At 55.5% G+C, this 13,194-nt stretch overlaps 1 protein-coding gene across 2 annotated transcripts in view; it reads left to right on the forward strand.

The window, feature by feature from the left end:
* Dlgap2 (DLG associated protein 2) overlaps positions 1 to 13,194 on the forward strand; it is a 255,830-nt gene that overhangs the window by 196,138 nt on the left and 46,498 nt on the right. For both annotated transcript variants that reach the window (XM_047551363.1, XM_047551362.1), the window contains one exon: positions 8,743 to 8,890. In XM_047551363.1, the coding sequence (XP_047407319.1) occupies positions 8,743 to 8,890 (148 nt within the window). The remainder of the gene's footprint in view (positions 1 to 8,742; positions 8,891 to 13,194) is intronic.

The raw sequence follows: 13,194 nt of genomic DNA on the forward strand, positions 1-13,194 counted from the left end.
CGTGGGCTGAAAGTGAAGGACAGAAAGACAGTCCTTGCGAATGGAAGCTGAAGAGAGGACAGTGGCCAGGGGCTGCTCCTGAGGCTTGGTCTTGATTGTTGTCTGCTGGCTTGCTTAGTGTCACTCTGTGCTGTTGTCTTGGTGATGTCCACCGTCCCTCCCTAGCCCTGTCAGCTACCACCCTCCCCATTCCTGCTGCTACAACCCTGGCACGTGGAAGTGGGCAGCCCCTTGAAGCTGCCAGTGAGCACGTGTAGAACAGCCTATGTGGAAAGGGTGAGCGGGTGCATCTCCAGGCCCTGCAGAGGTGTCAGTGAGTGTCCCTGTCCACCGTGACACAGGAGCAGAGCAGTTCTAGCAGAAGCAGTGAGACCTCTTGCTATTTCTAACAATGATGTGTTACGGCTAGTAGAAGTCACTGAAATTGGAACTTCCTTTAAGAGTCCAGCTGCCCAGCCTGGTCTGCTGCTGAGAGCTCTGTGGCATATCACCAAGAAACTTTAGCTTTGGAAGTGAACGCCAAAGCCGGAGTAGGGATGTGCGGACGCACAAGACCCTGCGTCCAAGGCACCAGCCTCAGGCTGCAGGTCTGCCCACCGCAGGTCTGGGTGTGCTTCATGCCAGAGCCTCCCCAGTCGGGTGCCACCAGACGACACCCCTCGGGGAGACAGCCACAGTACATGCACCCATCCTGCCATGGGGTCTGCTGAACTGCCATCCACAGCGTCCCTGGCACTCAGAGCAGACAGATGGGGCCCTTGGGCTCCTTCCTGACAGAAGATGGGCAGTAACATAAACAGAATAGCCAGGGATGGAGGACAGAGCTTGCTACTGACGGAACTGGTCCTGGGGACTCAGCATGGAGGGGCCCAGCAGCCCACCTGGGTTGGAGGGTGGGAGGCTGCTCTCTGAAATGGTGTGGTTGGGGTGGGCTTCACTGCGAAGCTGACCTTGAGCATGAGGAGCCCAACCTGGAGGTTCGAAGGGAAGTTCCTCTCAGAGGGTGCGGAAAGCCAGAGATGGAAGCAGGGAGGGACAGGGACATCCTCCCCTCAAGGAGGCAGAGTCCACTGTGGCTAGAACCCAAGGGCCCAGGAGGGGCCGGAGTTAGCTCAGTCAGAGACGGGAGAGGTCGCAGGTTCTGGGGCCCTGTGGTCACTTTAGTATACATCATGGCATGTCACCTGGAGGGGCAGAGGGAGCAGGCATCTGGAGGACCAGGGAGGGCCTCTTATACCTATGGCAACGGGAAGCTGGCTTTGGGTTGAAATGAGTTGTAAGTCCAAGGTCAGAAACAAGGAGGCAAGTCACCAGGGATCACAGAGCCCTGTCCACTGCTGCAGAGAGCAGAGAAGGGAAAAATCAGGTGCTGGGTGTCATCAAACTTCCCAAAGGCCAGGGCGGCAGGGAAGAAAGTGAGGGACCGCTGGTGACCTGAGGCCTAGGGCAAGAGACCAGGACAGCAGAGGGAGGGTCAGCAGCCTGATGCAGACCTGCTGGTGGGGAAGAGCAGCACAGCAGGAGCTTGGCTCTGACAGCCAGGCTGGCCGGGAGGAGGGTCCCAGCCTCCGGGAGGTCAGTGGGGTGGGAGGAGGGTCCCAGCCTCTGGGAGGTCAGCAGGGGCCGAGTTGCAGACAGCAGGTGAGCGTGCCGCTTGCTGAGGGGGGGCGTGTGCCTTCGGAAATGCTGCTAACTCCCCTCTCCGTGTGAGGGTCCTGGCTCCACTCCCTGGCCGCCCACCCAGCCATGGATAGTGGTGTGGCCATAACAGAGGTCTGCCATACAGACCCCTTTGGCTGGGTCTGGTGTAGTCCAACTCTTGCCTTGTGATCCCTGCGTTGCCTCCGGACTCTGCCAGCAAGAGGCCACCACCAGATGAGGCCACCACCAGATGAGGCCACCACCAGATGAGGCCACCACCAGATGAGGCCCCCACCCTGGGCCAGAACCCTTTCTCCGTAGAAAATAAGCCAGTTTTCTTCTTAGCTTACCCAGCCTGCGGCATTGTGCCATTCACCACAGAAAACAGAGAGTCAGGTACTTCCATCTGAGCGCAAGGTGGTGCCCAAGGTGCCCTGTAGGTGCTTGCTGGGTGGGAGGCTCAGTTTCTGCCTGTCTTTAGAACACTGTGACAACAGAATCGCCCTCTGCTTGGAGAAGCGGTTTGCTTAGGTCCTCTCTGATCTGGTCTCCAGTCTTCTGAGTTCCTGTCTGTGATGACTTTATTTAGTTTGCGATGCTGGCCTTCTCTATTTTTTGTCTTTCTGGGAAAATAAGTGATAGGGAAAGATGCATTTTAACACACACCCCGGATTCGTTGACTGTCCCGGGACTGAATCGCTGCCTTCTCTTCCGGGGTCCTCCCGTCTCTAGTGCAGGTGCACAGCAGGGCCGGTCTGCGCTGTGTGACGTGGTGGCGGGAGTGCACGGTGGGAGGCCTTGGCACAGCGTCATCCGTGTCTGAGCAGGTGTGGCGCAGGAAGCCTGCCGCTCACGTCCCCTGGGGAACGGGCACTCTGCAGGCGGGACCACAGGCTGCGCGCACCGGAAGTCTCAGAAGGGAGGCCACGGCACTCTGAGAGTTCCGTGGGGCAAGAGCCGAAGGCTCCGCAGCAGGGTGTGAGCTTCAGCTCCATCGCTGTGCCGCAGCCGCCACGCGGCACGCCAGGCTGGACCACGCTGCTGGACGGGAGTGTCCGAGCAGCCCGTGCGCCAGGTGCGACTTCTACCCTGAGCGCCAGCCTTCACCAAGCCAGGAAAGCGCGCCTGGTGGAGGCACCCTGGCCACGCCCCTCGGGAGCCAGAGGAGGGTGTGCGGCTCAGGCCGGGGCACTGGCCTGCTTCAGGAGTGCCTCTGCCGCTCGGTCACCCAAGCACAGGTGGGCGCCCACCGCAGCCCCACGACTCGCAAGCCGCGGGAAGTTGGGGCCTACCGCGAGGCAGTGGTGGACCCCAGAAGAGGCGAGCCCGGGCAGACCGAGTGGCGGATGTTAAAGACTGGCACCACCCACCCTGCGACGCCACGCCCGGCGAGGCCCTGAGCTCTTCCTCCGCGGTGGCCGGGAAGGAGGAACTCCAGCAGAGCTGACCTGCTGGAGCCAGTGTTGGCGGATGGGATTCCGAGCTGCCGGGAGCAGAGGGGTGGAGCCAGAGGAGAAAGCCAGGAGTCCAGGTCAGAAACAGGGCCCTGGCCTGCTGCTGCCCACTGAAAATGAAAACGCACGGCCGGTAAGACCCACCAAGTTAAGCAGGCAACACTGGGAGCTGTCCACGCACACACACTAGCAGCGTAAGCCCGAGCATCCAGGAGTTCAGGATGATTGGCCACAACAAAAGCCGCTCTTGTCAGAGGAATAACAAATCCAGAGTCTCTGACTGTGTCCTTCACACCAGGAAGAGGGAAGGGAGGGAGGGAGGGAGGAAGTCAGTCCATATCAAAACAGCCCGGGATGACCCAGACGTTAGAATTAGCTGAAAATAACTTTAAAGTGGCTATTACTAGGTCTAGTTCATGATATCAAAACAGCCATTATAAGGTTCAAACTCTTGAAGGAAAAGAGAGCCTTTTAATTGTTATTGTGATTGACATGTGTTAACTGCTCACACTAATGGTTCAGGGAGACCTTTCAGCACATATGTACAGCACACGCTGATCAAATCCAATCTCCTGTTACCCACCGCACCCTGCCCTCCCGAGTCTCTTGTAATCACTATTCCACACTCAGGTCAGTTTCATTTGACTTCCACATAGAAGAGAGAGCATGGTGTTTGTCTTCTGTGCCTAGCTCATTCCATTCGATGTGGCACCCCCCAGTTCCACCATGTTACTAGGAATGACAGGGTTTCCTTCTTTTTCTTGACCAAGTAATACTCCATCGAGCACTTGTGCCAAGTTTTCTTCATCCATTCATCTGCTGTTGGGTGCTGGGTGACTCCTGATCTTGGCTCTTGGGAACAGAGCAGCAACATGGCTTGCAGGTGTCCCTTGGGTATGCTGACTTCATTTCTTTGGGATGCATTCCCAGGAGTGGGACACTGGATCATATAGTGCTTCCATTTTTAGTGTTCTGAGGAACCTCCATAGTGCATGTCCTAGCCTACACTCCTGTGGAGACTGGATGAGAGTCCTTTTCCTCCACGTCCTTTCCAACACTGGCTTTTACATAGATGTTCCAAGCGGGGCCTGGTGTGTAGCTTGGTTAGCCTTTCCCTGGAAGTTAATGAGCATTTTTCGTAGGTGTGCTGGCTGCTCGTATCTGTTCTTCTGAGGAGTGTATTCAGATCATTTTCCCACTTTTAACTGGATCACTCATTCTTCGACGTGAAGTCCTTTGAGTTCCCTGTCTATTCTGGGAATCAACCCTTTGGATAACTGGCAAACATTCCCCCGCTCTGCAGCCTCTCTGGGCTGGCAGCCGCTGCCTCCACTTGCGGCTGTTACCGTGCTGCGGCCCCATTTGTCTGCTTTTGCTTTTGTGTCTGTGCTTTGGGGTCGTGTTCGGAAACCATTGCCTGTACCAGTGTTTTGAAGCGAGTTCCGTGGGTTTCCTTCTAGTGGTTTTGTAGGTTCAGGTCTCTCTAAGGCTTTGGATCCAATTTGAGTTGATTTTTTAACTGGGTGCAAAACGGAGATCAAGTTTCAAAGTTCTGCATGGAAACTTAACAGAGAAATGAAATCCATAAGAAATAACCAGCTGCATTTTCAAGAACAGAAAAATGCAATATCTGAGATACAAATTCACTGTGCAGGTTCAAAAACAGCGCAAGATTTGGAAGCAGAGCGGTAGGTGTTGTCCAGGTTGAGTAGAGCCGAGACTAAGTGTCGAAGGAGGCAGAGCAGAGCCGCCTGGCTGGTGCAGACAGGGGCGTACAGGCAGCCGGGAAGCCAGAGGACCGGCGGAGGCTGCTCCAGGAGCATCGGCGACGTTTCCGCAGGTTCCGTTTAAAACACCTCACGACCCAGAGTCTCTCGGGAACGCCAGGCACACAGCAAGTGTCCCACCAGGCGCAGCGAGGCCAACTTCTGCAAGCCCAGAGCTTGTCTAGAGGCAGCTGGGCAGCAGCAGTGCACGCAGGCCAGAGGCGGTGGAACCCTGTCCCCAGAGGGCACAGGAAGTGGCCAGTGCTGTGCTCGGCAAAAACGCCTCGAAAAACAAAAGGGCGAAATAAAGAATTCTTCAGATAAATAAAAGCAAGAATCCACTTTACTTCACCTTTGCATATCCACACATGCTACTCTCCACCTTAGTGGGTGGAGCCGCTCCAAAGCAGCCAGGAAGCACGGGCACTGGGCCATCCAGTCTCTAGGGAAGCCACAGCGTGCTGAGAGCATCGGTCAGCCCCAGAGGACGTGGCAGAAAGGCGGAGGGCATCTTGGCTGGCTCCACAATCTACCTGTCGTGAATTGAGCTGCTATGAACATTGATGTGGCTGAGTGACTGTAGTATGCTGAGTTTAAGTCCTTTGGGTGTAAACTAAGGAGTGGGACAGCTGGGTCAAACGGTAGGTCCATTCCAAGTTTTCTAAGGAGTCTCCACACTGCTTTTCAGAGACGCTGCAACAATTTGCAACCCCACCAGCAATGTATGAGTGTGCCTTTTCCCCACATCCTCACCAACACCTGTTGTTGCCTGTGTTCTTGAACCTCCAGCAGAGCCCATGGACCCTGCACTGAGCCTGGGGATGGAGGTCAAGGTGACCCCAGCAGAGCCCATGGACCCTGCACTGAGTCTGGGGATGGAGGTCAAGGTGACCCCAGCAGAGCCCATGGACCCTGCACTGAGCCTGGGGATGGAGGTCAAGGTGACCCCAGCAGAGCCCATGGACCCTGCACTGAGCCTGGGGATGGAGGTCAAGGTGACCCCAGCAGAGCCCATGGACCCTGCACTGAGCCTGAGGATGGAGGTCAAGGTGACCCCAGCAGAGCCCACGGACCCTGCACCAAACCTGAGGATGGAGGTCAAGGTGACCCCAGCAGAGCCCATGGGCCCTGCACCAAACCTGAGGATGGAGGTCAAGGTGACCCCAGCAGAGCCCATGGACCCTGCACTGAGCCTGGGGATGGAGGTCAAGGTGACCCCAGCAGAGCCCATGGACCCTGCACTGAGCCTGGGGATGGAGGTCAAGGTGACCCCAGCAGAGCCCATGGACCCTGCACTGAGCCTGGGGATGGAGGTCAAGGTGACCCCAGCAGAGCCCATGGACCCTGCACTGAGCCTGGGGATGGAGGTCAAGGTGCCCCCAGCAGAGCCCATGGACCCTGCACTGAGCCTGGGGATGGAGGTCAAGGTGACCCCAGCAGAGCCCATGGACCCTGCACTGAGCCTGGGGATGGAGGTCAAGGTGACCCCAGCAGAGCCCATGGACCCTGCACTGAGCCTGGGGATGGAGGTCAAGGTGACTAGTATTTCAAGGAGAATCACCAGATGTGTGCACCTCCTGTGAGTGCCACCAGCAGGGCGATGGCTGGAGCTGAGGTCACCGGCTCCAGCACCAGACTCCAGCTGGGAGTCGTGGGCACTGGCACCAGCAGGGCCCGAGCCCAGGGTCTTCTGCAGCCAGCAGGAGCTCTGGCCTGAGAACGCTGAAATGGTGAGATGGTGGCCCTGGGGAGCAGGGGTACTCAGCCTCCTGGAAAAGATCAGAAACGGTGCAGCCGGTAGGAGCGAAAGTGGAGCCCAGAGACCTCAAGGAAGAGCGCAGGGGCAGGTTCTCACGTCTGCGAGGAGAGCTGGCAGGGCCGGTCGGGCTCCAGGACGCCCTGCATCCACACCTTCCCTGCCCTGTGCTCCCCACGTCCACACAGCCCGTCCTAGGGCTCAGGCTGGCTCTTCAGGCGGTAACCTGCTGGCAGGAGCAGGGGAGCTCTCCAGGGAGGGAGAAGCCCTGGTAACTGGCAGGGCCAGTGAGCCCAGCCCGTCAGGGAGCAGCCAGGCAGTGCAGTCCAGGTCTGCTCGCCTGTCCCCAGGTGGCCTGGGGATCCCCAGAGCAGGCAGGGCAGACTCTGCTGGGGCACCCCAAGCCTGCTGTGGAACTGTGGGCATGTGTGCGTGTGTGAGCAGAAGTCAGCGAGGGCTGCGTCCTGCTCCCTGTGACCAGGGTCACAGTGAGCAGGAGTCAGCGAGGGCTGCGTCCTGCTCCCTGTGACCAGGGTCAGGCCAGCTCACAGCTCGGCGCTCTCCTTTGCACAATCCCCTCCCACAGACATGGTCCCACTCTTCTGTTTTGAGTGGAGAGGAAAGACGTAGAAGTTGGAGCAAGCTATGTACCTTATTTTAGAGCAAAAAAATTGTAACTGAAAGAACGACTTTTTATCTGTAATTAATAGACTTCACTTAATTTGAATTTATAGAGTTCAGTTTGTTTTCTCTGGTATCCCATTTTTAAAGTAAATCAGAGAACTGGGCACAGTGGCACATGCCTATAATCCCATGACTTGGGAGGCTAAGACAGGAGGATTGAGAGTTCAAGGCCAAACTTGGCAACATAATGAGCCCTGTCTCAAAATAAAAAGTAAAAAGGATGGGAATGTGGTTGGGTGGCAAAGCAGAATCAGAGAGAAAACAAAATCAACACTTTGGGGGAAGAAAAGGGGGGCATATTTGAACACCCATTGATGAAGTCACAATTATCCACCTAGAACTTGTACATTTTTATATGCAGGTCTGTGCAAGGTACTTGATATTCCGTTATGATCCGAAACAGGAAAGAGGGTGATTAATCATTTCTGTCCATAGTCCTCCAGACTTTTATAAAATAAGATGAATGTTTATGCATTGTGGAAAGATGGTAGGTAAAACCTGAAAGGAAAGAGATCAAATTAGGCAGAAATTTGAGCAAGCCTGGACCTTCTACCTGCCAAAGGTCCTCAAGATTTTCCCACACTTTCAACATTTTAAAAATGACCAGAAGGAGGACCAGAGGGTGTTTATTTACTTATTTATTTATTTATTTTTGGTATGGGGATTGAACTCAGGGTTACTTAACCACTAAGCCACATCCCCAGCCCTTTTTTGTATTGTATTTAGAGACAGAGTCTCACTGAGTTGCTTAGGTCCTCACTAAGTTGCTAAGACTGGCTTTACTTATTTTTATTTTTATTGTTTTAGTGGTTGATGGACCTTTATTTTTGTTTACTTATATGTGGTGCTAAGAATCGAACCCAGTGCCTCATACATGCTAAACAGGCACTCTACCACTGAGCCTCAACCCCAGCACTGAGGTTGGCTTTGAACTTGCCATCCTCCTGCCTCAGCCTCCTGAGCCCCTAGGATTATAGGTGTGAGTCACCACACCCAACCAGAGGGTGTTTATTTTTCAGGGACTTTGGAAGAGAGTGGTCATTGTGGTAATACAATGGATTGATTCCTCAGTCTACTATTTCTTTTGGCCCACATTGCATGATCTGCTAACCTTTTGCATAACTTAAAACTGAAGTGATAACTGAAGTCATTACATCTTTTATTTTTTCAAGTAATGTAAAGTTGCCAAAAAGCTAACATGATTTTTATGAGGCTCTCAGCTGTCAGCTTAAATCCAGGACTGTAACTAGCCTCCCATATTACTTTTGATGAAATTCACATTTGTGGATGTAAACTTCAGAATATTTGCATAAGGCCATGTTACCACCCCCCCAGAGACGGACATTCTGCTGGAAGCACACACAGCCTCTGAGCTCCAGGGGTGGTCCCTCCCACCCACCTGGTTTCACCGGTTCCTTCTCTCCTTTCTCTTTTCTTGTAGCCAGAGCTACCTGCAAGCTGCAAGTGAGGTGTCTGTCGGTCACAGCCTGGACCCCTCTGCCAACTACAACTCCCCGAAATTCCGCTCAAGGAACCAGAGCTACATGCGGGCCGTGAGCACCTTGAGTCAGGCCAGCTGCGTGAGCCAGGTGGGCACTTGGGCATGATCTTCTGGGGCCCAGGCTCCTGTCAGGGAGATGGTGGCCATACCCCAGGCCAGCATCTCATTGTGGAACATGCAGGTGCTGTCCGGCAGTAGTTTTGACTGACCGAGTGAACATGAACTTTAGGATTAACTTTTCTGACATTAAGGACTCGATGTCACTTTCACATCGATTTCCTCTGAGTAAGCAATGTCCCTGGGTCAAGGCTTTGGCCTCCAATGCCTTGGTGCCTGTGTCTTCCTTTCCAACGTAATGGGGGCAGAGAAAGGCTCTGCCACAGGCTACCTTCCAGCTGGACCCAGGAGGTCCAGTAAGAAGAGCCACAGTCGTGAAGTGTGGCTCACGGTAGAGAGCCAACTTCAGCAGGTGGGGAGCCCACCAAGCACCACCACAAGGAAAACAACCAGAGAAGAGTGCGGGAACAGGGCGGGGGCTCAGTGCCATCAGACTCACAATAGGCCCATCCAGGGCTCACCTCTGCCTAGGCAGGGGTCCTGAGCAGGATCCAGGCCCATCCAGGGCTCACCTCTGCCTAGGCAGGGGTCCTGAGCAGGATCCAGGCCCATCCAGGGCTCACCTCTGCCTAGGCATGGTTCCTGAGCAGGATCCAGGTCCATCCAGGGCTCACCTCTGCCTAGGCAGGGGTCCTGAATAGGATCCAGGCTCATCTAGGGCCCACCTCTGCCTAGGCAGGGGTCCTGAGCAGGATCCAGGCCCATCCAGGGCTCACCTCTGCCTAGGCAGGGGTCCTGAGCAGGATCCAGGCCCATCCAGGGCTCACCTCTGCCTAGGCAGGGGTCCTGAGCAGGATCCAGGCCCATCCAGGGCTCACCTCTACCTAGGCAGTGGGTTCCTGGGCAGGATCCAGGCCCATTCCCAGGCAGGGCCCTCTCTACCTATGGGACATGTTCTTGAGCAGGACCCAGGTCACGAAGGGAACAGCAATATTTGGGTCAGGGTCTAAGATGTGCATAGTGGGAAGAGCCTGGTTGCCTCCCACCTTGGAGTTAGCTGCCCGAAACCCGAACCGAGCAAGCAGGGACTGTTAATGCCACTCACCCTGAGGGTAGCAGCAACAATTGAATGCATGGATGTTAACTAAACACGTGGCTTACTAATTTTAACTGCCATTAAGAAAAGTGCTGCACACATGAGCTCACACATGATGTTTTCCTGTGGAGGTGTATTGGATCCTGGGCTCAGCTGCCTTCTGCGGCGTGGTTAGCAGGACAAGAACAGCCACGCTGCATGATGGGTGTTGGATGCTGGCAGGAAGCAGCCCAACATACAGTAGGTACTCAATGACAGACTTGCTCTTACTGCAATGCCAACAGTCAACAGTGACAGTAGTGTGTGGCTCGGAGCAGAGGGCCTCGGATGCTGTACCAGGACTGGGGGCAGCTTGCCGGGTTAGGTGAGTCTTTCACACAGACTTTAATTCCTTCTGAGGCACTTTGCAATTCTTTCTCATCAGAAGGTTGCTCTCTGGGCTTCTCCTCTAAACTCTCTTGGTGGTCCATGGTCCATAACTCAAGCACGTACGTACCTAGAGGCTGGTGTTTCTCTTAGAAATAGGTAACATTCCACCTGTGGCAAAGAGGATTTCGTGCAAAGACCTGTTGCTAACTCTGCAAACCAGAACTGTCCGACCTGGCTCTCAAGGTTCCACATGCCAGGCCCCTGAGCCAGGTCACCTGCTGCTACATGCATGGCCGACTGAGTGAGCAGTAATGGAAATGTGCCCTGGCCACCGTGACCCCTTGGTGAACTGAGGAACCCCTCTTTGGCCTAGAGGAAGTCCAGGTGGTGCTGAAAGACTGCACAGGTACCCAGAGTCTATGGTGCACACTAACAACTTCCTCCCTGCCTGGAGACTAGGATGAGCAGATTTCCTTCTAACGATAACAGTGTCCCTTCAGTTAACGCAGCTAGTTCACCAAAGCACAGCTTGTTAAATTAGTGGTGACCCAACACAGCTGCACTCAGAGCACAGAGTGGCTCTCAGCAGACAGCAGCCACCCCTCCCCTGCTGTCCTGTGGCTTGATTTGCCTTCAGCAAGCAGGTTCCAATTAAGTGCCTGTCACTAAGCACAGGCTGCCACCGACCTCAGCAACACCTGCGCTGCACGCTCTATTTTGAGGAAACTAACCACACACCAGCCCCTCCACATCTTCTTTGTGGTGAACCCGAGATGGGACCTCCAGACCTAAGTCAGTAAAGAACATCTTCTCATACCTGTCCATCTGCGTCCCTGTGTGATCGGGACAGCAGCCAACGGGCGCTCTGGGGTTGGGTTTAGACCTCTGTCTTTCCACCGCTGAGGTCCACAAGGTGACTTTAAGTTGAACTCAAGCTTCATTCTAAAAACAAAACAGGTATGTTACTGAAGTGGTCTTGACAGGCTGCAGGCAGGATAATCCAAGAGTAGTGATGTTGATTCATGGTCAAACTCTGGAGAACACACTTGCAGGCTCAGGAGGAGGGTCCTCAGTGAGCATGGATGGAGGACACACGGGAGTCAGAACAGAGCATTCCTGAGAGTGGAGGCCGATAGGGGTGTGCTATTCCATGGCCAATGTTCTCCTGGCAGGAAGGATTAAACACCCAACCGTGGCCTTGCGAGAGCTGCTGGTCCCTCAGCCTCTCCTGCATGTGGCCTCAGTGATCCCTGGTAGCTCTGCACCTGGGAGGTGTGTGCTGGTGTTGGGATGCTGGTCCCTCAGTCTCTCCTGCATGTGGTCTCAGTGGTCCCTGGTAGCCCTGCACCTGGGAGAGTGTGTGCAGGTGTTGGGGTACTGGTCCCTCAACTCTCCTGCATGTGGTCTCAGTGGTCCCTGGTAGCCCTGCACCTGGGAGAGTGTGTGCAGGTGTTGGGGTGCTGGTCCCTCAGTCTCTCCTGCATGTGGCCTCAGTGGTCCTGGGTAGCCCTGCATCTAGGAGAGTGTGTGCAGGTGTTGGGATGCTGGTCCCTCAGTCTCTCCTGCATGTGGCCTCAGTGGTCCCTGGTAGCCCTGCACCTGGGAGAGTGTGTGCTGGTGTTGGTGTTGGGGATGCTGGTCCCTCAGTCTTTCCAGCATGTGGCCTCAGTGGTCCCTGGTAGCCCTGCACCTGGGAGAGTGTGTGCAGGTGTTGGGATGCTGGTCCCTCAGTCTCTCCTGCATGTGGACTCAGTGGTTCCTGGTAGCCCTGCACCTGGGAGAGTGTGTGCTGGTGTTGGTGTTGGGGATGCTGGTCCCTCAGTCTCTCCTGCATGTGGTCTCAGTGGTCCCTGGTAGCCCTGCACCTGGGAGAGTGTGTGCAGGTGTTGGGGTGCTGGTCCCTCAGTCTCTCCTGCATGTGGCCTCAGTGGTCCTGGGTAGCCCTGCATCTAGGAGAGTGTGTGCAGGTGTTGGGATGCTGGTCCCTCAGTCTCTCCTGCATGTGGACTCAGTGGTCCCTGGTAGCCCTGCACCTGGGAGAGTGTGTGCTGGTGTTGGTGTTGGGGATGCTGGTCCCTCAGTCTCTCCTGCATGTGGCCTCAGTGGTCCCTGGTAGCCCTGCACCTGGGAGAGTGTGTGCTGGTGTTGGGATGCTGGTCCCTCAGTCTTTCCAGCATGTGGCCTCAGTGGTCCCTGGTAGCCCTGCACTTGGGAGAGTGTGTGCAGGTGTTGGGTTGCTGGTCCCTCAGTCCCTCCTGCATGTGGTCTCAGTGGTCCATGGCAGTCCTGCACCTGGGAGAGTGTGTGCTGGTGTTGGTGTTGGGCACGCTGGTCCCTCAGTCTCTCCTGCATGTGGCCTCGGTGATCCCTGGTAGCCCTGCACTTGGGAGAGTGTGTGCAGGTGTTGGGATGCTGGTCCCTCAGTCCCTCCTGCATGTGGTCTCAGTGGTCCCTGGCAGTCCTGCACCTGGGAGAGTGTGTGCTGGTGTTGGGATGCTGGTCCCTCAGTCTCTCCTGCATGTGATCTCAGTGGTCCCTGGCAGTCCTGCACCTGGGAGAGTGTGTGCTGGTGTTGGTGTTGGGGTGCTGGTCCCTCAGCCTCTCCTGCATGTGGCCTCAGTGGTTCCTGGTAGCCCTGCACCTGGGAGAGTGTGTGCAGGTGTTGGGATGCTGGTCCCTCAGTCTCTCCTGCATGTGGCCTCAGTGGTCCCTGGAAGCCCTGCACCTGGGAGAGTGTGTGCAGGTGTTGGGATGCTGGTCCCTCAGTCTCTCCTGCATGTGGCCTCAGTGGTCCCTGGTAGCCCTGCACCTGGGAGAGTGTGTGCAGGTGTTGGGATGCTGGTCCCTCAGTCTCTCCTGTATGTGACCTC

The sequence above is a fragment of the Sciurus carolinensis genome, chromosome 4, assembly GCF_902686445.1.
Source record: "Sciurus carolinensis chromosome 4, mSciCar1.2, whole genome shotgun sequence".
NCBI lineage: Eukaryota > Metazoa > Chordata > Mammalia > Rodentia > Sciuridae > Sciurus > Sciurus carolinensis.